General features: G+C 40.7%; 1 protein-coding gene across 1 annotated transcript in view; it reads left to right on the top strand.

Annotated features, from left to right (window-relative positions):
- The first annotated feature begins 1,750 nt into the window (after positions 1-1,750).
- The window catches only part of LOC136863809 (diuretic hormone receptor-like), a 368,577-nt gene continuing 343,744 nt past the window's right edge, over positions 1,751-26,583 (top strand). The window contains exons 1-2 of the mRNA XM_067140148.2: positions 1,751-1,805; positions 1,895-2,096. Of these exons, the coding sequence (XP_066996249.1) occupies positions 1,751-1,805; positions 1,895-2,096 (257 nt within the window). The remainder of the gene's footprint in view (positions 1,806-1,894; positions 2,097-26,583) is intronic.

Raw genomic sequence — 26,583 nt, 5'->3', positions numbered from 1 at the left:
GATTCGTAGCACTCGAGTGGGGTTCAGTGTGGGTTTCCAGTACCCGTGAGTCGTGCCCCTGTGTGCAACACCACAGGTCTGGGCGTTGCCTGTGAGTTGTACCCGTGTGAGCGACGCCACGCGTCTGGGCGTAGCCTGTGAGTTGTACCACTATACGAGCGACACCGTAGGTCTGCGTTGCCAGTGATTAGTACCCACTCTGTAGGAACACCACGGGAATGCCGGCGCCCGTGATTAGTACACCTAGGTGACGAACCTCATCGGTTTGCGTTGGCTATGAGGGGCGCCATTGTGTGAGAAACACCATAGGTCTGCGTTACCTTTACGACGTACAATACTTGTGAGTAGTACCTTAATGTTTGGAACACCGTGAGTTTTCGCTACCTTTGATTAGTACCGCGGCTTGAGACATATCATGGTTCTCCTTTACTAACGATGAGTGCCATTAGCATCATTATGCTTTATAAGTGGTCCCTTGGTCACTAATACTATTATTTACAATCCTTTTTGAGTCTGATCCACTGCTTTTTTTTTGTTGTGTTCATGTCCATCCATTGTCCGACTCGTTGGCTGAACGGTCAGCGTACTGGCCTTCGGTTCAGAGGGTCCCGGGTTCGATTCCCGGCCGGGTCGGGGATTTTAACCTTCATTGGTTAATTCCAATGGCCCGGGGGCTGGGTGTTTGTGCTGTGCCCAACATCCCTGCAACTCACACACCACACACAACACTATCCTCCACCACAATCACACGCAGTTCCCTACACATGGCAGATGCCGCCCACCCTCATCGGAGGGTCTGCCTTACAAGGGCTGCACTCGGCTAGAAATAGCCACACGAAATTAAAAAATTAATGTCCATCCATTCATTCTTCATGACATTTTTTTTTATTTTGGTCAGTGGATGCTTTTCATTTTTGTTGTTATCTCATTTCGTACCATTAGGGGCCGATAACCTCGATGTTAGGCCCCTCTAAACAACAAGCATCATCATCATCATTGAAATGCCTCACAACACGGGAATGCCGAAGTTTTACTCAGAAGTGGAGTTGTTTTCACACCAATACATCAGTGCATTGTCGCTGCCGGGAAATACCTTCCTATGTGCAGCAATGTGTGAAAATTATAATTTTTTATGCTCCTGGATAGCCCAGACCACGCTCTAAAATGTGACCTAAACATCCCATTTCTATGTTATAGCTACTATTCCAGAAAATGTTTTACCTCCTAATTGACAGATTATTATATTAATTCATGCTAATATGAAAGAAGCGGAACATTATATTGTTCATTAATATGCTGAGTTAGAGTGTCAGTTTACACCTACGAATCTGCAAGTGCGCATTTTTGTGTGGGTGTAATCGTACATTTATGTACTGTAGCATTATTCCTGTTATTATGGAAATCTGAACTATTAATTTCGTAAATATTTTAAACTAATGAACCATGAAATCTAATGAAACAATTCTCTTATAAGTCTTTTTGCGAAAAGCGAAGCAACATACAACAAAATTATATTTATTTTGTAGCGAATATAAACATCCTGCTAATATTTGAACATCAAATAGAAGCTAAGGGATAACGATAAGCAAGAATTTTTCATAATCTTATAAAAATAAAAGGGTTTCTTTATATCTCTCGTGTAACATGTTATGCTTTTGCACAAAGGAGGTTTCTTCCCGGCAGAGATGATATCTAATGACGCGGGTATCGCTCATTTAGCAGGATTCAGTGTCTACCAGCTGCACCATAAATGGATTTTGCAACCTTGAGCATAGAGGGTGACCGCCATGCAATTTCTGGCAATGGTTCTAACTATAAGTATTAGCCACTAGCATGTGTTGTTATTATTCTCTATTTTGTTTTAGTAAAAGGAAACTTCTATTTCTGATTTCAGAGAATGCCAGCCGCTACTGCTTCAGCAATGGAACCTGGGCGGGCTACACTAACTACACTCTATGTCTGAATACAATATCAACACAACCTCCCCAGTCTGATCAGCCTGAAATTATCGAGATCAGCTCAACACTGTATTACGCTGGATACTCCTTGTCATTAGTGGCTTTGATAGTCGCCATTTCGATCTTCCTGTATTTCAAGTAAGTCCACTCTTGATATATTGTTTCTTTGGTGTCATATGGATAGAGAGTTAATCCAAAGAATAAAATGATTAGTAAAAAACTATTCTTGTCATAGAATAAACGTTAATGCATATAATTAACTGATTAAAGCAATGACATATCGTATCTAAGCATTATTTTCTCGTAGGTATGGAGAAATCTGAAGGAAAGCAGTAAAGGGTGATTCACATGGGATAGAACATTTACTTATTTAACGAACTCAGGACAGCGGCCAGGCTGAGTTTCCAGACAGTTAAGGTGCTGGATTTCGGAGCCCAAGTTGGCAGGATAGGTCGTTGCTTAGTACGGTGCTATTTGAAGGTGCTCAAACACGTCAACCTCGTGTTGGTGGATTTACTGGTACGTAAAAGAAATCCTGCGAGGCAAAATTCCAGCAAGGTAAGGCAAAAGTTTGCCACGGAAAGCCCAGCATCTCAACCGTCTGCGCCATTTAGCGTAGCAGGATAAGTTAGGTCGTAGTATGTAATTTCTAATTACTAGATTGTGTGCCCAAAAAGCCCTCCAATCGTCTCCGCAATGAGGGCATATAACGCTGTTATTGTTGGTTATTTGTCTGTCCGATGGATGCGTAAAGCCTTGAGCGTACCTCTCGATGCTATTCGAAAAGAGAAGGCTATGTGCGACTACCGGGTTTTACCCTCTCGCCATATATGATGACATTTTATCTTCCCTGACGTTAGGAAGGTTATACGGTAGTCGGTCTTAACAGATTTATCTCATTAAAAAAGAACGACACCGTAGAGAAACGAGACAAGGAATGGGCACACGTCATGCACCCTCAGCCATCACTCCGCATTTCATATCACTCATGCTGTGACGTCACAACTCTGTCAGGAAAAGAGCTGTGCGTTAGGTTGTGTGCATTTTTTAACCGCCCGCGCTTGTTGCGTCACAGCTCTGCCATTGCTCCAAGGGAGGACTAGGCCAGATGAGGAGGGAAGGGCATCTGACCGTAAAACTGGGCCCCCGATGGCGACTGCGTAGTTAGGTCCCTTCAAAAATTGGTCTGTGAGGAGGGAAGTGCATCTATCCGTAAAGCTGGGCCCTACATAGTTACTATGAGTTCGGCCCTCCAAAATTACGTATGTGAGGAAAGAAGGTATCTGACCATAAAACTGAGCCCAAGATGGCGACTGAGTAGTTAGGCCCCTCAAAAAAGGAGACGAGAAGGGCATCTGAACATAAAACTAGGTTAGGCCACATGTGCCCCCTCTGGTGGGAGGATCAAAATGGCGACGGGCAGTGCATCTGACCGCAAGACTGGGCCCTGTGTAGTTAGGCCCCGCAAAGATGGCGTCGGGAAGGGCATCAGGTCATAAAACTAAGTTATGCCATATGTGCTCCCTCTGGTGAGAGGATGAAAATGGCGACGGGAAGGTAATTTGACCGTAAAACTGGGGCCCTGTGTAGTTAAGCCCTCCAAATTGGCGTCGGGAAAGGCATCTGGGCGTAGAACTAGGTTAGGCCAAATGTGCCCTCTCTGGTAGGAGGTTCAAATTGGCGACGGGAATGGCATCTGACCTTGAAACTCGGGCCCTGCCTAGTTAGGCCCCTCCAAAATGGTGACGGGAAGGGCATCTGATTGTAAGACTAGGCCCTGTGTAGTTAGGCCCCTCCATGAGATGAGGTCTGTTCTCTTATACGAATCCCTATTGCCCCATTATTTAAGATCGCGTCGGCAAAATCCGCGAATCCACATTGCCCTACTACTCAAGATGGCGTCGGGAAGGGCATCTGGCCTTAAAAATGAGGTTAGGACCCCACCATGTTGGTGACGGGAAGGGCATCTGTCCGTAAAACTAGACCCTGTGAGGTTAGGCCCCTCCATGATAACGTCGGGAAGGTCATCTGGCCGTAAATCTAGGCCCTGTAGGGTTAGGCCCCTCCAAGATGGCGTTTGAAAGGGCATCGGGCCGTAAAAGTGAGGTTAAGCCCCTCCAAGATGGCAACTGTGAAATTAAGCTTGCTCTCTTATGAAAAATATGACGTCAGGAAGGGTATCTGGTCGTAAGAGTGAGGTTAGGCCCCGCCAAGATTGCGGCTGTGAGGTTAGGCTTGCTCTCTTACGCGAATCCGCATTACACTACTAATACACTAAGGGTCAATGACCTCGGGTCAGAGCCCGCATAGGTACACTACTAGGGTTCAATGACCTCGGGTGCTGACTCAGCACAAAAAATTGCTGACACAGTGATCTAGAACGTACATTGTCCTTCTACTCAGGCCATTTATATACGTTCTTTTTTCTTCTTACCGAGCTCGATAGCTGCAGTCGCATAAGTGTTGCCAGTATCCAGTATTCGGGAGATACTGGGTTCGAACCCCACTGTCGGCAGCCTTCAATATGTTTTTCCGTCGTTCCCCATTTTCACACCAGGCAAATGCTGGGGCTCTACCTTAAAAAAGGCCACGACCGCTTCCTTCCCACTTACGCTCTTTTCTCTCCCGCCTATATGTGTCGATGCGACGTAAAGCAACTTACAAAAAATATATGTACTTAACTTATTTATGAAATAACATGTCAGATTGTCATTTCTGTTAACGTTAGAGTCCGTCAAGGAATTAAACTGATTAGTGTCTACTTTGACATTTTAAAAATCCCTTGAAATGAATATGGGAATCCATAAATCTGTTCCTAACATAAAAATTTATTTATTTATTTATTCACGAAGCACAAGATACAGCTACACTGAGCAAATTTCACTTGCACTGTCAACAGACTATTTAACAAACGTAAACTTTCATAATAAAATATAATAAACATAACAAAATATAACAAGATCAGGTACACATCCTACTAATAACTGTCCAAATCGAAAACCATAGAATGTCCATGTTCATAGCCAAGTCGTCGTGGGTCAAGATGGCGGTATAATCCCTTCACATCAACTTATCTTTAAGATACTATTTACACACCTCTCGAATTCACTTTTATTTGATGCTATATCAAGCTCTTGTCTCCTATTAATATTGTTAAAGAGTGTTGGGAGGCGGATTAGGAAAGATCGTTGAAGTATTGAGTGCTGAGTGTGGGGAATGTGGAGAAGGTCTTTGGTTCTGGTGGAACGGGAAGGAACGCGGAGAGAGAAGAGAGAAACAAGATGTTCCGAGCGGTAATGTCCATTTAAGATCTCGTGGAGGAAACTCAGGTCAGCTACCTGTCGCCTGATGTGCAACGGTGACACATTAATTGCCATTAATACCTGCTGCGTAGGCAGATTTCTGAGCTTGGGGTTTCTGTTCCTTACAATTGCAGCAAAGAAGGACACTGCTCTGTCTAACTGCTTAGTATTGGAGGGGGCGGCTGTTGTCCAAATCGGAGAGCAGTAGTTTAAGAGAGGTCGAACGATCGTGAGGAAGAAGTGACGAAGAGCAATGGGGTCAGAAATTTCTGTGAAGCGATAGAGAATACCTAGTAATTTCATAGCCTTGGTTGTATATGTTTCTATATGGGTCTTAAATTGTAATTTTGTATCGAATATTACACCTAGGTCACGCTGTTGCGTAACCACGGTGATGGGCTTGTCGAGTAGGTAATATGATGTCGGTAGAGGAGATTTACGCAGTGTTATGGTCATGTGGCTGCATTTTTGTGGATTGGGGATAAGTTTCCAAGTACGGCACCAGTTCGAGAGGGCATTAAGTGAGGACTGTAGCAGAGCTGCATCTGCTGGATTCCTAATCTCCCTAAATATCTTGCAGTCGTCAGCAAAGAGTAGGGTATTCGCTGTTTCGTTGAGTTCGGACGGCAGATCGTCCATAAACAAAGAAAACAGCAAGGGGCCAAGAGTACTGCCCTGTGGGACACCGGAGGTGACTGGTAACCATGAGGATGAAGTGCCTGATATTACCACTCTCTGCCAACGGTTATGTAGGAAGCCAGCAAGAAGGGTCAGAAGACTGCCATGTATATTAAATCGTTCGGAGAGTTTATGGAGCAACAGAGTATGGTCAACAGAATCGAAAGCTTTCGAAATGTCTACGTAGCAGATGTCCAGCTGTGATTTAGCTGCAATGGCGTGTGATGCAAAGCTATGCAGAGTGGCCAGGTTTGTTAGGCAAGAGCCACCTGGTAGAAAACCATGCTGCTTGGTTGAGATATACGGCAAAGTGAATGCGAGGAGACGCTGGTGTATAATTTTTTCAAAGATAAAGGATAGTGTGGGGAGAATAGAGATTGGTCGGTAAGATGAAACATTAAATTTGTTGCCTGATTTGAGAAGTGGAACAATATTTGCCTGTTTCCAGGTAATAGGAAAATAGCCCGCGGCAAAACATCTGTTAAATAATTTAGAGAGAGGGACGCAAAGAGTGCTGGCAGTATTTTTTAGGAAAAGAGGACCTATAGTGTCGACGCCGGTAGCTTTGTTGGTACGAAGAGTTTGAAGAAGGTTATGAACTTCACTTGGCGTGGTAGTTATGCTTGATAGGGTTCTGTTTGAAGCTGTACCAACGGGAGGGAGCGGTTGGTTTTGTAAGGGAGGGGAGAAGTTGGAGAAGAAATACCTGTTGAACAGTTCATTGCGATCGGCGCCATCTGCTGTTGCATCGTTGTGGTTCACGCTGACAGGAATCCGCTCCGTCCTTCTCCGTGTGTTGATGAGACTCCAGTAGCGCTTGGGATTGCTGCGGACGTTTTCAGTGACAGTGTCTACGTGTGCTTTGTAGTCTCTTCTGATCATAAACCTCGCGTGGCGGCGGATTTTAACGAAGGTACTGTGAGTGTGTGGGTTAGGGAAGTCTTTCCACAGGCGCCAAGCTCTCTTCTTATTAAATAGTATCAGCCTGGTCTCTTGTGATATCCAGTGTTGATGTTTGCTAGTAGTATCCCGTTGTGCAGGTACGAAGTCTTTAATTGCAGCTTGCAGCCAGTCGTACAGCAGGTCAAGAGCCGATTCGATATCAGCTATTTCGAGCAGACTCCAGGGAAGGCATTCCAGGGCACGACACATTGCAGGCCAGTCGGCACGGCGCCAGATGTAGGTAGGGCGGTAGGATGTCCTGCTGTGAGGCTTTGAGGAGGGGTGGGGAAGGAGGAGTGTAGCATCGAGGGACTGGTGGTCGCACAGGAAAAGGTTTCTGCCTGGGGTTATTGTTTTAAGTTCTAATGAGGAGAGTATGAAGTCCAGGGTGTTGGGTCCACGGGTTGGGTACATATTAAACTGTTTCAGTCCGAGGCCATTAATAAAACTGTCTATAAAGTATGTGTCACAGTTGTTAGCTGACAGTCCGGTAGTTGGAGAAGACCACTTTATAGACAAGTTAAAGTCGCCCATTAAAATTACTTCACCATGAGGGAGAGCTGCAATGACTGAGTCCAGGCACTGTTCAAGGTCACTGAATGGGCTGTTTGGTGGTCTGTAGTAACATCCCACAAGTACAGGGCGTCGAGGAAAGAGTAGCTCCACCCACACTAACTCACAGTTTCGTTCGAGATCTGTCCTTCGTTTACATGGTAAAGCACTGTTCACTGCTAGCAACACCCCACCACCTAGAGTAGCGCGATCACGGCGGAATATGCTGTAATTAGCACTGAGTGGTAGTTCACTGTCACTAGCCCAGGAGAGCCATGTTTCCGTAAGTCCAATCACGTCAACTTCTCTTAAGTCTGGCAGGGATAGTTCACAATCAGACAACTTATTGTTTAGGCTTCGCACATTTTGACAATAGATGTTTATGTCTGTTTTCATTTCACAAGTGGTGGGACCGGGGTTTAAGTGGACATCTCCAGCCAGTAGTAGGAGGCAAAGCAAGCCCCTAATCGCTGAGCGACCAGGCCTAGGCTTGTCCGGCTCCGAGCCAGTAGGGAGGCGCCTATAAGTCTGGAAAATGGCGCATCCAGTCAGAGAGAACGCCGGAATGTAGTAGTTTCTCTCTGCTAGTAGCCATTCAAAAGGAGAACTCACTTTTTCACTTGCACACACCGATTCCTTAACTCGAATAGACCCGTGCAGAGAACCGTAAAGCGCAACAACTCTGATTATTACCACACAAACAACACAAACTGCAGCAGCACTAAGCTTGCGCGTGTCTCCTCCAGCCGCCATCTTGACAGATATGCATTGCTTTCTCTTAAATGCGAATTGTGTCAATCAAATATTCGTACCTGTTCTTGTATTTTGTACAGTTACAATCATTTTGAGTTCATATCTACATAGCCACGTGACTAACACGTAAAATGTGTTATTTTCCAATTTTATAACTTGATCTAGGACGCAGTCTTTGAGAACGTTTCCTGGATAGAACTGAACAAAATGCAAAGTCAATATCACGGTATTTTGTAGGAAAATGTCGGCTGAGAGAGAGAAAATAGATAACAAATTGAAGTCTTAAAATCCGTAGGTATATTTTGTTACTCGGATAGTAGAATAACCAGTTATGGCTGACGTAAGCAACAATTAAAATGCATACTGGCAAAACAGCGAAGTGATTGCCTAAGGAAAGGGATTGACTGCTTCCACATACACTGTATATGGTGATTAGGAGATGTATTTGAAAACATGGGAGTTGAACATGAACAATGATATGAAATGGTGTATGGCTTTTAGTGCCGGGAGTGCCCGAGGACAAGTTCGGCTCGCCAGGTGCAGGGCCTTTGAATTGACTAACGTAGGCGACCTGCGCGTCGTGATGAGGATGAAATGATGATGAAGACGACACATACACCCAGCCCCCGTGCCAGCGAAACTAACCAATGATGGTTAAAATTACCGAAGCTACCGGGAATCGAACCCGGGACCCCTGTGACCAAAGGCCAGCATGCAAACCATTTAGCCATTTAGCCGGACAACATGAACCATAACTAGCTTAGAAAGAAATATAATGGAAGCTTTTGAAATGTGGGGTCATGGAAGAATGATAAAGAAGTTCGAATCAGAATAAAGGGATAATGAATCAAGTTGGTGAGAGGCGAACGATTTGGATAAATGTGGCCGGAAGAAGAGACGTAGTTATAAAGCACACCTTAAGACACCCAGGACAAGTATATTAGGTTTTGGAGACAAGTGCAGGGGTAAATAATACTGTAGTAATATTAGGGCATATGTACGAAGGAAATGAAGAGGTTAGCATGGGACAGGGTGGCATTGAAGCCTGAATCTAACCAGTCTATTGACTGATGACCCACACAAGTCAGAAGAGTTGGTTCTTTATAATTTAACGGAAAATATCAGCAACGAATGATTTCATTATTTGTGTTTTAAGTAAATTCAAGGTGAGCTGATCTATTGTTATAATATTCTAAACACCGACACAGGATGGACCATCGTAGGGGAGAGTGAACTATGACCTCACCTTTACGCAGTTCAACATTCGTATTAAACCAATTAATTACTAGGAACACTTTTTTCAATTTAAAATCCTGTAAAAGTAAATGCGAGTCACTCGGAGAAGCAGATGGCGCTGTACAAATGTTTACCTTGCGTTCAAAATAGAGTAATTAAATGAGTATTCTATTCGTATGCTTTACACCAAATTGACATCATATCAACGTATTCATGTGCACGAAACATGTCGGGCGGTGTTTGTCACTCTAGGTAGATTAAGGAAGCTGTAAGCTTTCCATATGTGCAACTTGATATAAATAATTTTTTCGGAGTAGAAGCGAAAGGTAGATGTACTTTGCATTTTATCGCATCTCAACTAAAAGACTTAATATTAACCCGCTTGGTGCGACTCGTTGGCTGAATGTTCAGCGTACTGGCCTTCGGTTCAGAGGGTCCCGGGTTCGATTCCCGGCCTGGTCGGGGATTTTAACCTTAATTGGTTAATTCCAATGGCCCGGGGCCTGGGTGTTTGTGCTGTCCCCAACATCCCTGCAACTCTCACACCACACATAACACTATCCTCCACCACAATAACACGCAGTTACCTACACATGGCAGATGCCGCCCACCCTCATCGGAGGGTCTGCCTTACAAGGGCTGCACTCGGCTAGAAATAGCCACACGAAATTATAAATTATAATTATTATTAACCCTCTTGGTGTCAGCATCGTTATGAATGATCCTCAAAACATGAACGAATCTTGTCACTGTCGCTCTGAGATACGCTTCGTGTCTTCATTCCTTGACAAGCTTCTAGACCGAAAATGGTGCCTAATCTTGGCGTGTCCATTAAAGAGAGTTCAAGCTACCGTTTTCGGGTACCATTCTATTGTTTTCTGTCTGTTGATAAACTCGAGCGATACTTAAATTTCCTTGGCTTGTTTAAGCGCGACTCACAAAAGCATGGTGTCGAACTGTAGGAAGAGCGGAGTAAAGAGGGGAGGAAATTAAAGAAATTGATGATTCAAGTAACGGTTGTGGAGCCTGTACACGATTGTCTTGATCAACATTCCTTTCTTCCCAGTCACTGTTTGTATCAACTTCATCACTGTCACTTGCTTGGTTGTGTACAGTCACATTCCGTGCAAGTAATTCACTGTCTGAGGTGTAATCGGCGCTTGATTCATCAGAAATATCGGAATCATTGTCCACAAAGTCTGCGAGTTCACCTCTTCACTCGTCGGTCATTAGCTATACGGCTGTTTATTTTCACTGTCATCATTTAATTGTGTTTACTTGTGTGAACTATTGTTGGTGTATTTTTTTATTGTGCTAGATTTTAGAATTACCGATTTTGACACCCCTGCAGATAGTTTTGAACAAACAAAACGCGTTTCTTGGTTCTTGTATTATGAATGTGTGCCCACCATTGATCGATTTTACTCAATTTGTAAGCATGTGGTAATAGGAATATTCAAATTTTGCAACTTTTATTTTTCTGAGCAAATTATTTTAATTAAGTTAGAAATAAATGTTATAATGACCCGGAAATTACCTTGAATTTAGATGACTATATTTTTTGCTCCCTGCTTGCTTCGCTTTTATACCTTTAAAACAGAGGGGTTACTTTTATTTTCCATTAAAACAGCATGGCACGTTTATACCTCACCTTCACATTTTCGCCTGGCGCTAAAAGGTTAAGAATAACTTTACATCTTATGCCACAATATTGTAGAATGGATGCTAGGTAAACAATGAGTGACCGGTCGAGTTAGCCGTGCGGTTAGGGGCGCGCGACTGTGAGCTTACATCCAGGAGATAGTGGGTTCGAACCCCACTGCCGGCAGCCCTGAAGATGGTTTTCTGTGGTTTCCCATTTTCACACCAGGCAAATGCTGGGGCTGTACCTTAATTAAGGAAACAGCCGCTTCTTTCCAACTCCTAGGCCTTTCCTATCCTATCGTCGCCATAAGACCTATCTGTGTCGGTACGACGTAAAGCCGCTAGCAAAAAAAAAAAAGAAAAAAAAACATTGTGTGATAATAAAGGTTGGGAGACGGTTCGGAGGCAGTCATGAATCAGTCATCGATCTTGTATTCTTGTTGGAACCCACAGTTCCACGAGCCAATGCTAACACCGTTGTGTTTGTATACGTTAAGCAGGTGCATTCTCCTGCCATACGTAACGCAACCAAATCCTCGTATTTCTTTTTACTGTTGAACGTTGAGAAGCATTTCGCTCCTATTATTTGCCAGCTCAAAGGTAGAACGTGTCTTATTTTCACAAAGTCTGATTACTGTAATATGTGCGGTTATGGAAGACAGAAATACTCGGTTTACTGGTGTAGTGTACGTGTATGTGTCAGATTTTTCAAGTACTGTACCTACTTGGCTGTTTATACTTGGTGTGTTGACGGGGTAACTAATTAATTATAGCCCATTGTAAATAATAATAATAATAATAATAATAATAATAATAATAATAATAATAATAATAATAATAATAATAATAATAATATGCCGCCTCTGTGGTGTAGTGGTTAGCGTGATTAGCTGCCACCCCCGGAGGTCCGGGTTCGATTCCCGGCTCTGCCACGAAAATTTGAAAAGTGGTACGAGGGCTGGAACCGAGTCCACTCAGCCTCGGGAGGTCAACTGAGTAGAGGTGGGTTCGATTCCCACCTCAGCCATCCTGGAAGTGGTTTTCCGTGGTTTCCCACTTCTCCTCCAGGCGAATGCCGGGATGGTACCTAACTTAAGGCCACGGCCGCTTCCTTCTCTCTTCCTTGTCTATCCCTTCCAATCTTCCCATCCCTCCACAAGGCCCCTGTTCAGCATAGCAGGTGAGGCCGCCTGGGCGAGGTACTGGTCATTCTCCCCAGTTGTATCCCCCGACCAAGAGTCTGAAGCTCCAGGACACTGCCCTTGAGGCGGTAGAGGTGGGATCCCTCGCTGAGTCCGAGGCAAAAGCCGAACCTTGAGGGTAATCAGATGAATAATAATAATAATAATAATAATAATAATAATAATAATAATAATATTAATAATAATAATAACCAGGAAGATGAAGATTTGGTTATGTTATGTATGACAGGAGAATAATAACAACTTTTATTATTATTATTATTATTATTATTATTATTATAGGTGATAAATCAACGTGAATTGTTGTGTTATAAACGCGTAATTATATAATCATTTAGTAGTTACTCTTAAAATGAGCAATAGGAAAGTAGTATGAACGAGTTACCTCGTTCGGCATCGCATTTTTTAAATATTACTGGAGAAATAATGGTGGAGCAGAGGATATAAAGGAACGGTGTGGTAAGAGGAATATTTCAGTTAATGTTAGAATAGTGCGTTAAAGAAGTATTAAAATATAAATTCAGTTTCATGTTGGACGTACATGGCATTAACTTCTTAATGGTTTGTTTACGGCACTGAAGGTAGTATCATAATAAATGAGAATCAATGTACAAATTATTATAAGAGAGGTTTTATAGTCTGAAAATTCAATTGTTTTCAGTTTTTTGAGGGGCCAACGAAGCATTTAAAAAATACCCGAGTGCAGATATCGTAAGTTGACCTGTGTGTTTATTTGAAACTGACTCAGTTATTTTCATTATATATTTAATTTACTTCTCATAACATCTTCGTTATTTATACATAGTTTTCTATCTATCAGCCCAGTACGAATACAGTCGTGAAGAAGGAGTACAAGCTGAAAATACATAATAACATTGAACGAAAACAATGAAATGCTGTCAAATGAAGTCAAATGCTACAGTGAATATCAGGTTAGGAAATAGTCTCAGAGAATGTGTTGTTGTATAACATATGGATTAGTATAGTAACCAGAGATGACAAACTATCCCAAGCAAGATACTTCCCTAAATAAGAATTTTCCAACTTATGTATTAATCGTAGAAAGGATCTTCTTTCCTACATAAATATCATTCCCATTAACGCCACAAATCTAACTTGAGGATAACAGAACTGATGACTGTCCTAATAAAAATCTGTTAGCAAGCATTTTTAAAGAATAATAACAGTGAATTAACTGTAAAATTACTATTCATGGACAAATAAATAAATAAATAAATAAATAAATAAATAAATAAATAAATAAATAAATAAATAAATAAATAAATAAATACTTTTCATTAAGAATCATCCGACATTCAGAAGCCCACGATTCTAGTATGATCCTAGTGGAATCCGGAATCCAGTTTCTCGTCGAAACATAGAATGAAATAATAAAAGATATGACCCATTAATCGTCTTCCAGATCACCCTCAGTTTCTCTTTTGTCTTTCTGAATATATTAGTCCAATAAGCAGCACACTCTCCATTATACGTCGCACATGATCCATCACACAAGCATAACCAACCCTATGATTTCATTAGTAAGCCGCTGGTAATCATCTACAGTGTAAAGTGTAACACCCTACCACCAATCTTCATAAAATGACAATGTATGTTTTCCTCCAAATGACTGGGAAATATAACATCTTTCTTTCTTTCTTTCTTTCTTTCTTTCCTTCTTTCTTTTGTACCTTTCCCATACACTGGACATTTCGGAAAAGAATGAATGCGATTGGTTACTTGCTGATGATGTATATTTTTGTGTCAAATAATTGACTGCGGTTGCGTTGTTGTTCGTTGCCTTGAAGAGAAGAAATGTTGAGGCATAATACAAGTTTTGATTTGTTCGCCTTATGCTAACTAAATGATTCTGAAGTAGACGTGTTTAATGGGATGCTTAGGTATTTAATTGTGTGCATATGCTGCACTATTATGCACCTGGCATGGATTTATTCAACGGAAACAGCACATTGTCCTTTCCAGTCTGCCGTTTGATGATTAACATATTTTTTTCATATTCGTGCGCGAGTATTGAGGGCAGCTACGATAATAAGCATTCATGTGTGTAAATGTATTCCTGAGTAAATGATTTATCAAATTATATTATAATATATACAGTTTGATAATTGAATATTTGTAATTCCAGGAGGGCGAAGTGCCGGTATCAACGTTTGTACGTATTAGTGAAAAACAAATTCATAATGTTCCACATTGCGTGAATACTGCAGAATATCTCATTCGTTTACAATAAAGAACCACGAAATATGGTTTACAACTCACGGGACACGAAGTACGTGCATGTTAGATAATGAAAAATGAAATTTTGGAAACAGGCAAAGTCTGTGTGGTTATTTCTCCTCCTTTTGATTATATAAATTAAGGAGTGAATAAATATTTGACCAAATTCAAATTAGTAACTTACAAAAACATTCTAATGACAAGTATGATTTTGTTTAGACGTACCTAATGCTCGATCACAGATATCAGCAAAACATTGCCGGTGTCTTAGGATAAGTATCTTAGTATGCTCAGCCAGTTCTTATTCGCTCTGGTAAGGCGGTGGTATAATTCTTGTTCGACTACGTGTCAACATTATAAAGAAGAAAAATGGCAACAAGTGAATTGTTTTTATTGAAAATTCATTTCCAAATGAAGCATTTACCACCTTTTAAAGCAATCTTTATCGGAATTCCTACAGTAACTTATTTGTTTCTGCATCTTCTTTATTACGATACGAAAGTCACGTTGCTCTTTTCCTTATATCAACAATCACTAAAATATGTATACTAAACCCAATTGTCCAGTTCTAAAAGCATTCTTTCCTTCTTCCTAATTTTCCAAATCAAGTAAGAATCTCAATATTCAGTCCTCACAAATTAAATAGGAAATATGGTTGTTGTATCCCCTAGAAACCTGCTCCATTCATGTGTTAGAATGTGTTTGCCTTTCTGATTCATATGTATTAATTACAACATTCCTATACCGTACCGTATTGTAACATTTTTTTAATTGTGTACTGTTGGCATGACTAATTTTTTATTTAGTTTAGTGTAGTTTTTAAACCAAAATTTTATACACCTCAAAATTTGCCACCAGATATTTATCTTCATCATTCATGCTTCCAGATAACGCATATTTACTGATATAAAATCTAGTGACTTATTATCATTGGGTTACTAAATAGCAACTTGAAATCTTCCTTCCAATTTAAAGTGATTGATGAAATATTAACTTATAATAAGTCCTTCTCAATTTCAGCAAAACTTAATATATCCTGGAGATTACGAGGAAGCTTACTGATATGTTAAAGAAACACATGGGAATTATTTTATGTAGATCCTACAGAAATACATGCGAAGCAGCTTGTATCATTGTAATAATTGCATTCATTCCACCTATTTATAGATGAGATATCTGTACGCTAACCTTCGGTAATTCTACCCTTCAAGTGTGATTCAACATACGTATCTCACAGTTATTTTACAAGAATACTGATAACTGGCAGAAGTTTAATACTGGGAGATTTGTGCGGTATCTACCACCTTAATAAACGTAATTCATGTACATTTTGTACGACAACACCTCAATACAAAACTAATTGCGGGAAGACATGTCACGCAATGAAACAGTGTAAAATAAAATATAATCAATTTTTTTACAGAACAAATTTAAGTGATTCGTAAGAATCCCACCGTCGACAGCCCTGAGGATAGTTTTTGTGGTTCTCCATTTCACACCAGCCACGTCCCATTCTTGCGTCGCCAATACAGTAGTACGATGTTAAACCACAAGCAAAAAAGTCACTCCTGTTTTTTATCCTATTTACATTCAGGACATAACACTGTATTGAGGAATGTATGCAGTAGTAATCTCTGTTAAACATGTCTTCTTCAGCGTACCACTTGGTTTATATTGGGTGTCATTAATTATAGTGTGGCAATTTGAAGTATTTCACACGAATGTTTAACATACTTATGTGTTCTCAAACGTGACTCGTTCATTTTCATTACTGAAAATAGCTACTTACAGGAAAATATAGGATCTGTTATAGGAATACATTTGGAAACTAACCGGTGAACATTTGGAAATCGTGTTCTGGGAAAGTGTTTGTAGAACTGCAACTACGTGCCCTAGTTTCATACAACCTGTGACAATAAAGTTCGGTGAATAGTCTTGTACTATCATCATAGGTGAACAATGCACGACAGTGACCTTATTGCCCTTTGAAATAGTCCCCTCCCATAACTTTTCACTGCTGAGATCGGCGATACATGTCCTGGAAACTTTGCAAGAAGGCTTCCTTTGGAATGGTGTTTAAAAGCCTCGTCACGTTTCGTTGGATGTCAGGAATATCGTCAAATCTCTTTACTTTCAAAGCGAGTTTTTTGCCTAACTTTCGGCTCTGACCTTTTACCGACGAGGGGATCCCGGAGTACGCCATTCCATGCTTTGCTGTTTCGTTTCAGGGTCGTCCCTAGACACCAGGTTTCATACTGAGTGACAATAATGTTCAAGAAATTTGATATCGAATTCGCCGTTTTGACAAAATCCTGTGAAGCCTCTAAACGTGCCTGCTTCTGCTTGTCAGTCAAGTGATGTGGCACAAGAAGTGAACACGTTTTCCTCTTCCCTAACTTCTGGGTAGCGATTTGTCGCACGGATTCATGGTTAATTTGCAGTTCCTCCGCTATCATGCGCACAGTTAATCGCCGATCGTTCGTGATTAATGTTCTCACCTTCTCAACGTTTTCGTCACTGACCGCGGTCGCCTGTCTTCCACTACGGGGGTTGTCAGCAACACTTTCCCGACCTCCTCCATAACAGGCGAACCACTCGTACTCACACTTCAAGGACAGTGCTTGATCTTCATAAACACATACCAGGATCGCGTGGGTTTCTTTCGGTGTCTGGCCAAGCTTAAAACAAAATTGTACATTGATCTTTTGGTCGTTCATGTTGCTGTTCGCAGTTCGGAACCAACGCACTAAACACGCACTGTGCCAAAAAAGTCTTACACGGCACACACACCGTGCTCATCTGAACAACGTTGGGAGCAGGTGGTCAAAACTTGCTGCTAAGCAGATGCAGCGTTGTGTGTCGCCAGTGTTGCCGGATCGACTCTTCTGACTTCATTCATCGAACTTTAATGTTACAGGTTTTATTTAGCCTGAAACTTATGGCCACGTCGCATGTCCCGTAGTTCACACTTTAATTCAGTGAGTTCGTCATTACCTTGGAGAGGAAAAGTGTAGCGAGTAGTAAAATTTTAAAACGTATTTCTGTTTTGCGTAATTTCTGAATTTTCTTTTCATATTCCCAGGAATAAATTCTCAAAGCCATGGATATATTGATGAAGTCCTTTAGATTCGTTTTTGAACATAACCTGGGAAAATGAGATGTTTCACCCCCTCTCTATTGACACTGCCATCATGTAAGTTTGTTTGAAATGCGTTATGCGATTGCCGCCGCCGTGAAGCTTAAGATTAAGAGCATTTATGTGTTCTGTTATGTCACAAAAATGTAATAACATTAATCTATAAGAGTTTGGATCACGAAGTCCTAGAACGTGCTGATAATTCATCTCCATGAATGCAGCAATCTCATCTAACAAATCACAGAATCAGCTTAAGGCTGTAACACATCTCAGCCAAAACAAATCCATGAGATTCAGAATATATTCATATTCGCAAGCCGTATCACTGAGAAATGTTGTGAGCTGCCTGTGGTTCAGGGCCTGGGTTCTAATGAAGTTGACACTTCCTTCTTACAACCTTCTTGAATGCATCCATTCGCAGACTTTTAGCACACAGATTTTGTTGGTGTAGTATGAAATGTATGGTAAGAAACGTACGACCGGATGGTACCAGTTTAATCAGTTTAATTTTCAAATGCTCTAATATCCATCATTCTTGCCGATAATCGCTAGATATTCATATTTGGCTACAGAGCTTAATTTCTCACATGAAAGATCAAATGACAAGCAGTTTCATCCACAGCTTGTAATATACCGTCATCACCAGTCATTCCTGTCACTGGAACAAGATTCAGTAATTCTATCCTCACTAACAAATGTTCCAAAATTATTCGAATAAAATTACTAATTGAGCAACGTCTGAGGGCAAATGACAAAGTTATAACCTTTTTGACAACTTCTAGTTGTTTCTCTAAGTTGCTCGCAATATTTTCAATGCGAGGTGTAATTGTACCGCACTTCGAGAAAGATTCATGGATTCGACTGTGAGAGTCATATTCGGCTAGAAATCATCCATCACTGAAGACAAATTAGTTGGAGCCAATTTAAATATACATCAGAACAATTGCGTTCAAATATCATAGTGGTAATCAAATCTCCGGAGGCCACACACCATCATTACGGAATGTGGTATAAATAATTATATCATTCAGGGTTTCTTCATGTAATCTCTTAAAGGGAAGCTTCACGGTCGCCCCTTTTACAGTACCGTATTGAGCTATATGATACGTCTTATAATGACATTACGAGTGGAATCGTCGTATTTTTGTACTGACAACCATACTTTCATTCAGCAAGTACGCGCACGTCCGGCTCCATCACTGGCCTTTGGTTTAAAGGGTCTCTGGTTCGATAAGGCACAAGTGCGCAATGTTAGAGTGTCCTTCTTGTATGTTTTATGGCTATTGGATTGCAATATATTATTATACATTATGTTTTGAAGGAGTGTGCTGGACGGACTGAAAAGCTTTTGAGTTACATATGAAGGAAAATACAAAATAGTCGTGGAATAAGACCAAAAGCCAAAACTTAATATTAAAAACAAAGCGCTGTGTCTGCCGAGTGCCGGTTTAAGGTTTTGTTGGATTTGGTAAAGAACTCGCTTCCTTCTACGACTTCGTTCATTCATTTTACCGCAAACGTTAGCCAATGTTCCTCCTACTAATATCAAGTTACCTTTAATTCAATTTTCACGTACATCGTTAAGTTGGAAAATTGTAAATTAATTTGCTTCACAATTTAACACCCGTCCTGTCTTGAACGATATGTTCATTTAGTTCATTTAGAGCTACGAATGAATGAATATTAAGTATTACTCTCTACTGGGATTTTACTGGGAATGTGATATTATTATTTATGTTCATATTTAAACGGTATGCAACTCATAAAATGGTAATTATCAACCCAGGATATAGCGTTCTGGGAAAATGTAACTCAATTGTCGTGCACATCTGTAATTAATGAATCGATTACTTACTTAATTTATCTGCTCTTGGACGCCAACGGGAAAATCAACAGAATTGTGGAATAGGCTTCACTAATATTACGTTCAATATCAATAACAGCTGTTACGTTCACCAGTACGACGATTCCTTTGTGTAACAAGCGCTTGAAGAAAGTGATGCAGCAGATTATACAGTATTTAATGCTGACAAACATGTCATAATTAAATTGAAAATCATTCGTATTGCATTTTATTTGCGTTTCATCATAAAAGAACCGGGCTGAGTGGCTCATACGCTTGAGGCTCTGGTCTTCTGACCCCAACTTGGCAGGTTCGATCCAGGCTCAGTCCGGTGGTAGGGTAAACCTACCTTATTTCGTGACATATTTTATTTCGTGATACGCGACATATTGTTGATAGTAAAGGAAGGTAGGCGTTTTACACTTAGTTCCAACAGTCCTCAGTACACAGCAGGAGTGCAGCTGGGTGAAGGACAGGCAGTTGATTGTATGTTGTGTGGATGCAAACACGCTACTTGTTGGTCTGTCCCTGTAGTAAAACGTTATTAAGGTTAGTTGGTCAAGTAATTATTCAGACAAGTATATGCACTTATATTCTCTAAGGAACACACTTATAATATCAGTAGCCAGAGTTGGATTTAAGTGCGTTATTAATGATATAATTGCTTAAGAAAATGACTACGACTCTTACGTTTTGTGTCCATTTCAGACATAATGGCTCCAGCGTTAAGCAAATGTGTGAAGAAGGAAAACAGCAACAAGCTAAAAAAAAAAAAAAAAAAAAACGGGGCTTGTGACCTAAGAAGACAAACCTATTCATCAGTTGACCTTCGGGAAGCGATTCAGAAAGTTTTGGAGGAAAAGTGGTCTATACACAAGGCTGCTAAACATTTCACCGTTCCGTGGAGTACTCTGAAAGGAAATATGACTATTGGAAAAATGGGTAGACCGTTTGCCCTTACGAGTGAACTGGAGTTTAAGTTCGTTAATTTCATAGTAAAAATGCAGGAAATAGGGATCGGTCTGAACGTTTACCGAATAAGACATGTTGCGAATGCTATGGCCAAAAAAAAAAAACAGTACGCAAATAATGACAAAGTTCCCATTCAGTGAAGTGAAAAATTGTGCAAGCTGGAAATGCTGCAGGTGAATTCGGTCCACTTCTAATCATTTTTAAAGGAGTGAGGATGTCAGATTCATTGACGAATAGTGCCTTCCTAACGCCTCAGCAGTCCTGTTACAGAGTGAATGGATTAACAGTGAACTTTTCTTAAAGTGGTTCATCTGATGCTATTGTATTTATGTGTAGTATTTGTGAAAATGTCAGTGACAACGATACCGATAATAAAAATGAGTGAAAAGTGCGTGAAGTGAACTGTAACAATGCTCAGAAAAGTTATCACGGAGTTAAGTACATTATCACGAAGTTAGGTATACTGTGTCACTGAATTAGGTATGCTATCACGAAATTAAGTAGCACGCCCACTTCGCTTGTTACATGTTATAACTCCAAATGTTTTGCATTTTTTGAATGTTCTTTATCATGTGTTTGTAGAATAATGTATTGGTACTCAGCATGTAAAATATAAAATTCCTAGATCGAGTATTTGTCCTGATATATTACTTACAATCCTTAATATCACGAAGTTAGGTAGGTTTACCCTATTTGAAGGTACTCAAATACGTCAGCCTCGTGTCGGTAGATTTACTGGCACGTAAAAGAGCTCCTCTGGGACTAAATGCCGGCACCTCTGTGTTTCCGAAAACTAATGAGGTAGTTATTGGGACGTAAAGCAATTATTATTATTATTATTATTATTATTATTATTATTATTATTATTATTATTATTATTATTATTATTCCCAGGTTATCAAAAGAATATTAAGTCGCATTGTACATAATAATTACAATACCTGTAATTACGATAGATAAAATATTACGTTTGTTACTAGTAAGGAAAACTTAAACATAATTCTGTTCCATATCACCTGATTGATCTTCTAAATACGAGGTTTAACTTAAGATTTACGTTTGAGTTCAAAATTATGTGCTGTTAAATTTATGGATGCCTCCACTACTATGAATTTAACTAGAAGTGGTAATTATTTTATCTGTCATATTGTAAAATACATGTATAATTTTTATTCCTGGAGAGGGCGCGTAAAATTAACCCCGTGATGAGGCGCGCACGGTATTTTGACCGGGTCTGGAAAAACTAGCACAAATTAAGCAAGAAACTATTTTTAAAGTCAAAAAACTAGTAATTAATTTTGAACTAACTTGTAAATAATTTAGAAAGGTACTTTAACAATAAAAAAAGTTGGATGTTAAACAATTGACGTCCATTCTGCGTCATCACTTGATTCTTGACTTTCCGTACCGCAGAGAACACATGTTACTAACTAGTGTTATTCGCAGATATGTCGCTGGCGTACACGGCATCTATTCTCGGTTTTTCTGTTCTTTTCTTCTGTTGCAGTAGGCGCATCTTCCATGTCCTTCTATTTCTTGTGGAGCTGCAGAGGGCTGATCTTCTTCAGGGAGTCCTAACATTTGGCGAATGTTCCTTTTCTAAAAGTTATTCGATTTCTCTTTACCTATTTTTATCCATGATGTGTTGAACTTCAGTACATACGAAGGCACTAATTTACAGGAAAATAAAAAAACTGGCATATTTTCACTATATGAACAGAAAACATCAAATAAAACTTCACTCATAAACACGCATACGTCATAAGGCGCGCCAGGAATTTTGGACCGGGTCCGTCGAACAATGCACTTAGGCTGAAACCGAGGAGCGTAAGCGGTGAATTGTTTACGCATACTAATACTGGAGGAGTCCAAGGAAATGTACTGAGGGGATGGAAGCTAGCGGCCAGCTACATTAAGAACTATAAACAGTTATCTCTGAACCCGGTCGAAAAGACCGTGACGCCCACTCTCCAGGGTTAAATGATGAATTTCAGTCCAAAACAAGGCACAATTCTTTTTAAAGAAAACATGTCAGAAAGAAAATAAGTCAATATACTTTTCAGTAATACTGTATATTCTGTAATAACTATGAAGTTTTGATATAGTACAAGTTTGATTTATTGGAGCACATTCAACTTAGTGTATTTGATAATTTGACTCCTCATTGTACCTGAAATCGAGCTCCCCGTACCCAGCGAGAATTTTCTTCACTGCAGCAACGGAAGTTGTGACGATTAACAGTTCCGCTGTTGTGAAATATGGATTCGTCACTAAAGAGAATGTCCGTAAAGAAATCCGTTTCAGGTTCAACTTTTTGGAATATCCATTGCGAAAATTCCATCCGTCCTTGAAATTCATCTGCGAGAAATTCCTGGTGTACTTGTTAATGGTAGGGGTGGAATTTATTGCGGTTCAATATGTGCAACACAGATACATGGCTGATGTTCAGTTTATTTCCAATGGCCCTTGAGCTTGTACGCGGATTGTACGCAATTGCGATTTGAACGGCTTCCTCGCTATTTCCAGACATCACTGGAGCGTCCCGAACGGGGGAGTAATGTACGAAATGACCCCGTTGCACGCAACCGCGGGCTGATGACCTTCGATGTTACGCCCCTTTAAACAACAAGCATCATCATCATCGTCCGACTAGTTGGCTGAATGGTCGGCGTACTGGCCTTCGGTTCAGAGGGTCCTGGGTTCGATTCCCGGCAGAGTCGGGAATTTTAACCATCATTGGTTAATTTCTCTGGCACGGAGGCTGGGTGTATATGCTGTCTTCATCATAATTTCATCTCATCACGGCGCGCAGGTCGCCTACGGGAGTCAACTCAAAAGACCTGCACCTGGCGAGCCGAACATGTCCTCGGACACTCCCGCCACTAAAAACCATATGCCATTTCATTTCATCATCAGCAACAGCAGCACGCAAGCGTCTTTCAACACTTCGAAGTATATCCACAGTTTGCAGCCTTTGTCCAGGAAATCGTTCTGGATACAAGCGTCTGGATTCCCGTGAATTCTGCTTTACTTCCCCATAAAGTAGTACCATATTCACATAATCATAACCGGGTGAGTTGGCCGTGCGGTTAGGGACGTGCAGCTGTGAGCTTGCATCCAGGAGATAATGGTTTCGAATCCCACTGTCGGCAGCACTGGGGATGGTTTTCCGTGGTTTCCCATTTTCACACCAGGCAAATGCTGGGGCTGTACCTTAATTAAGGCACTGCCACTTCCTTCCCACTCGTAGGCCTTTCCTATCACATCGTCGCCGTAAAAGCTACCTGTGTCGGTGCTACTTGAAGCAAATTCTTCTTCTCACGTAATCATCATGTGAATACATAATGTTTGCTTTTGCGCTAACCGTGGAGTAGGTGTTCGCACAATGGTGCAAAAATTACGATGTGCTCTTTCATGTACCCTACGTATGAATTTCGGACCGCTGTTAGTCGTTTTTCAAGTCGAACTTGCGCAATTGCTTGATTGAATGGGTGTGTCATGACGTTGACAATAATTGCAGTGCGCTTCATTCGTTGTAGCCGTTTGCAATGTGAAAGTCTCATGGTATTATTACTTTCTTATGTGTGCTTTATTTTTTAAAGGTGAAATATTACTTTTAGGACTTAAGGAAGTTAAACCTTAATTATGAATGTCTTTACGAGTATAATATAAAAACAAATTTTAAAAGTATTGGACACCGCTCTACATAAAATGGTACAGTGTTTTTGAGATGGGTCTCACTTACTGCCTCTTGTACCGTTTTTGTATTATGCTGGGAAATCTACATCGGGCTAACTGCACATAGAATTGCTGCAAGATGTTGCGGAAGATGGGAATAAGAGACATTTAATTCCTAGCATCTTGCATATGGTCAGGAAAAATAGGGGAACCTGTAGCATCCGGTATTTTTGCTATCACCCCTTATCCCGAATCGAATTTCTCGAATGAGCATAAGCCCGAACGCACAATTTTCCGAATCCAATTGCCAGAGTCGAATTACCCGAACAATTTTTCTCGAATGCCGGGCATAGTGGCTGAGATGGTTGACCCGCTGGCCTTCTGATCCCAACCGGGCAGGTTCAATCCTCTCTCAGTTCGGTCCTATTTGAAGGTGCTCAAATACGTCAGCCTCGTGTCGGTAGATTTACTGGGACGTAAAAGAACTCTTGCGGGACAAACTTTCGGCACCTAGGTGTCTCCGGAAACCGTCAAAGTAGTTAGTGGGACGTAAGAACAACAACAACATCGTTATTATATTTTTTCTTGAATGAACATAACGCCCGAAAGAACAATCACGGGAATGGAATAATATGCAGTAATGTTGCCAGGTAACGAGCTAACGTGCTGTTCATAGCTAAATTTCGTGAAATATGTATGTGAAAATTATTCATTAGGTTACGTTTGGTTTAAAGCCAATTTCAGTGAAATATGGACTCCCAAATTACTAATTCTGTTGGTAGAGGCGTAGAACTCCGACTTCCTTGTTATATTTATGTTAAAAGAAAGGTTTTATCCAACGGGAGAACATATTGGTACGGCTAGAAAGTAAGGAGTAAGGAATGTAAGGCTAGAGCAACAGCAACGGGACATGGTGAATCACAAAATGTTTTGGAAGGTCTTGATAAGTAAGAGCATAGCCAAGCCCTAAATCAAGAAAATACGGAAGCTGAAGCACTGAGAAGTAGACTGAGTGCCGGCACGCGTGAAGAAGGCATACTTTCTACGGTTCAATCCGAGTGCTCGCTATGTTACCTGAACGAGAGAGTTTGAAGAAGATTTTACGGAGGTAGAAAAGACGCGGCCAACCTATCAGTCCTAAACAACTGTCCTACAACAAATTTTGAATGAGACTAGGAAAATGGGCGTCGAAGTTGTGCGACTTTCAAATAAAGATCATCAATATCGCCACACAAAATTCTACCGACTGTCAAGTATTGTGCCTTTTTTTTATCAAGAATAATATATATATACGTACGTACAATTAGGAGCTTGCAGGAAACTTAGAAACGATTTGGAGAATCGAGAATTCAAGATACATATCCATATGATGTTGGCGTTAGTATTACTTCCTTCTGAACAGAGCAAGTAGCTGCGTGAGTTGGGCCTTGTAGCTATCAGCTTGCATTTGGGAGATCGTTGGTTCGATCCCCATTATGGGCAGCACTGGAGATGGTTTCCCATTTTCACACCCGCCAAATGCTATGTAATTAGGCCACGGTCACTTCCTTCCCAATCCTAGCCCTGTCCCATCGTCGCCATAAGACGTATCTGTGTCGGTGCGACGTGAAGCAAATTGTAAAAAAAAATGAGAATATCAGTGACGTTTTTGAAGAGCTTCGAACAAAGGAACCTGGGGCGAAGTTTTGCCCATATTTGACTACAATAGAACCTCATTGACCCGGACCCCATTAGTCCAGGCTTTCCTTAATCCGAACAAACGTTTAATAACAATAATACTTAATATATAAATGAAATAAAAGAAAGCTCTACTGAGCTCGATAGCTGCAGTCGCTTAAGTGAGGCCAGTATCCAGTATTCGGGAGATAGTAGGTTCGAACCTCACTATCGGCAGCCCTGGAGATGGTTTTCTGTTGTTTCCCATTTTCACACTCGGCAAATGCTGGGGCTGTACCTTAATTGAGGCCACGGCCACTTCCTTTCCACCCTTAGCCCTTTCCTGTGCCATCGTCGCCGTAAGACCTATCTGTGTCGGTGCGACGTAAAGCAACTGGCAAAAAAAAAAGCTCTGAAACGGATGAACATGACCAAGATGAAGCAGGTGATATTACTAGCCCTAAGCAAAAACTTATTTAAATTAAAGTTCACTTAAACATTTTCATTAAATATGTTGAAGATAGAAACGTTGAAAACATATCTGCCATATTACGAACATCTGAGGCATCTGCATGAATTAATTATGAAAAATATTAACGTCAAAGTAAGACAACTACAGATTAACAGTTTCTTCAAACCAATAAGCTTGTCAAGTGTGGTCAGTGAAGGTGTGCCTTGATTTCCAGATTCTGATTTTGTACTGCACAAGTTATTCTCTATGTTGTAGGGCATTTTGCATTAAGTCTTGTACATTAAATAAACTTTGTATTTCTTAAATTTAAAATGATGTACT

Source organism: Anabrus simplex, chromosome 2 (genome assembly GCF_040414725.1).
Source record: "Anabrus simplex isolate iqAnaSimp1 chromosome 2, ASM4041472v1, whole genome shotgun sequence".
Classification (NCBI taxonomy): domain Eukaryota; kingdom Metazoa; phylum Arthropoda; class Insecta; order Orthoptera; family Tettigoniidae; genus Anabrus; species Anabrus simplex.
This window is presented reverse-complemented; position numbering and strand designations above follow the sequence as displayed.